The sequence below is a fragment of the Gossypium hirsutum genome, chromosome A04 (genome assembly GCF_007990345.1).
Source record: "Gossypium hirsutum isolate 1008001.06 chromosome A04, Gossypium_hirsutum_v2.1, whole genome shotgun sequence".
Lineage (NCBI taxonomy): Eukaryota > Viridiplantae > Streptophyta > Magnoliopsida > Malvales > Malvaceae > Gossypium > Gossypium hirsutum.
Window position 1 is genome coordinate 25,843,870 of NC_053427.1, and position 2,668 is coordinate 25,846,537.

Consider the following 2,668-nt stretch of genomic DNA (forward strand, 5'->3'; position numbering starts at 1 on the left):
CTCAACTACTGAGGGCCACTGATAAGGGAAAGGCTCCCATGACAATTACTGGTGAGGATGGTGAGGATCATCCTCTAGGTTTCACCCCACCCCATGTGCCTACACCAACTGAGGCACTTCCTAGGAGGCTGTCTATCTCTATAAGGCCTCAACGAAGGTCGGTCGATGCTGGGATTCCCATAAATTTCCCAACTGGTTTGGGATTTAATTTCGGTGACAATCCCGTAAATCCTGTCATTCCTGACTTGGACATGGCTGAAAAAGAGGATTTTAGAACTGAGGCTGCAAGATAGTTAGAAGAACGCTGCAAATGGTTGCAGGAAAAATTCAAGGCTTTAGAGAATGCTGATGGGCATCATAGAGTTGATGCCAAAGATCTAAGCTTGGTCCCAGACTTGGTGCTTCCTCACAAATTCAAGATGCCAGAATTTGAGAAGTACAATGGGACTACTTGCCCAGAAGCCCACATTAAGATGTTCTGTAGGAGGATGACTGGGTACGTGAATAATGATCAACTGTTGATCCACTATTTTTAAGATAGTTTGATTGGAGCAGCAGCCAAGTGGTATAATCAACTAAGCCAGGCTAGAATAAGTTCATGGAGGGATCTTGCACAGGCCTTCATGCAGCAGTATAATCATGTGACTGACATGACTCCAGATAGGATCACGCTACAAAACATGGAGAAAAAGCCTAATGAAAATTTTAGGCAATATGCACAGAGATGGAGAGAGGTGGCAATACAAGTTCAACCACCATTGTTGGAAAAGGAGACTACCATGTTGTTCATCAACACTCTAAAGGCTCCATTCATCACTCACATGATTGGAAGCACCACTAAAAGCTTCACAGATATAGTCATGATGGGTGAAATGATCGAGAATGCCATAAGGGTTGGCAAAATTGAGGGGGAAGCGACCAAAAGATTAGCCCCAAGGAGAAAGGATAGTGAAGTGAATAACACAAGCACCTTCAATGCAAAGGCAATCACAGTTGGTCAACCTAAAACAGCTACGGTTGAGCAATAGAGTTCTCAAAGGCAGGAGTTAGGTACAAGATAGAATTCTGAAAAGATGCAGTTCACACCTATCCCTATGATGTATCGTGAGCTTTATCAAAGCTTATACAATGCGCATGCTATTGCTCCTTTTCACTTGAAACCACTACAGCCTTCATATCCCAAACGGTACGATGCAAATGCCAGATGCGAATACCATGCTGGAATACCGGGACATTCGATGAAAAACTGTATCGATTTTAAGAAGGTCGTAGAGAGGCTTATTAAGATGGGGGTAGTGAAGTTCGACAATACCCCTATTACTGAAAACCCATTTCCAAATCATGGCGATCAAGGAGTGAACGCCATTGGCGAAGCCAGTCAGAGGAGAATGAAGGAAGATGTTGCTGAGGTGAGGATGCCTATGAAGGTGATTTGGGAGGAGATGATGAAGAGAGGTATGTTAACCTCTAAAAATGAGAGAAGAGAAACAAGGAACTATGGTGAGTTCCATGAGAAAAAAGGACATAAAGTTCAAGATTATGTAGAATTCAAGGCCTTGGTGCAAGGCTTTATAAACAACAAAGAACTACAAATTTTTGAAGGTAGCTCTTGTGAAAAACAAGTATGTGTGCTAGAGGATAAACATGAAGGAGCTAGCCGGCCAAGGATTGTTATTTACCTACTGGGGAATAATGAAGTGGGGGTACAAATGGTGCCTAAGGTCATTATCCATAAGCCTACGCCTTTCCCTTATAAGGATAGCAAAAAGGTACCATGGAGCTATGACTGCAGTGTGACAGTGCTAGAGGAGGAGAATATAGCCAGCACGTCTAAAGATGTACAAGTTGAGGGTTCCCATACACAAAGTGGGAAGCGGTATGATACGGTGGGCATTAGAGAGGAGCCCAAAACAACAAATAATGTTAGTGCAGAGAAGGAGAAAGAGGCTAAAGTGCCTGTCAAGGAGCCAGTAAAGGAGGAGGAGGCTAAGGAATTTCTAAAGTTCCTTAAGCATAGCGAGTATAGCGTGGTTGAGCAGTTGCATAGGCAGCCGACTCGCATATTAGTATTGGCTCTACTTCTGAGTTCTGAGGTACATCGGGATGCATTGATGATGGTGCTCAACGAAACATATGTCACTCATGACATATCTGTTAACAAGTTGGACCAGTTGGTGAATAACATAAGTGCGGATAATTTCATCTACTTTAATGATGACGAAATCCCACCGGGGGGCAGGGGGTCAACTAAGGCCTTGCACATCACCACTTGATGCAAGGGATACACACTCCCAAGTGTGCTCGTCGATAATGGATCGGCCTTGAATGTTCTACCATTGGCTACGTGGAACAGATTACCCATTGACGGTTCTCACATGAAGACATGTCAAAATGTGGTAAGAGCCTTTGACGGTACAGAAAGGAAAGTGATGGGAAGAATTGACATCCCCTTGGAAATTGGGCCGAGTATATACGAAGTAGACTTCTTGGTGATGGATATCAAGCACTCCTACAATTGCTTATTAGGGAGGCCATGGATACACTCAGCGGGAGCGGTGCCCTCATCGTTGCACTAGAAATTAAAGTTAGTGACGAATGGACGGTTAGTAACCATCAATACGGAGGAGGACATTATAGCCGCAGTCACTAACAAGGCCCCTTATGTCGA

At 43.9% G+C, this 2,668-nt stretch overlaps 1 protein-coding gene across 1 annotated transcript; it reads left to right on the forward strand.

The window, feature by feature from the left end:
• Window positions 1-1,073: 1,073 nt before the first annotated feature.
• Window positions 1,074-2,273, forward strand: LOC107947785 (uncharacterized). The gene has a single exon (XM_016882307.1). The coding sequence runs from the start codon at window positions 1,074-1,076 to the stop codon at window positions 2,271-2,273; it is 1,200 nt and encodes a 399-aa protein (XP_016737796.1).
• The last annotated feature ends 395 nt before the right edge of the window (window positions 2,274-2,668 follow it).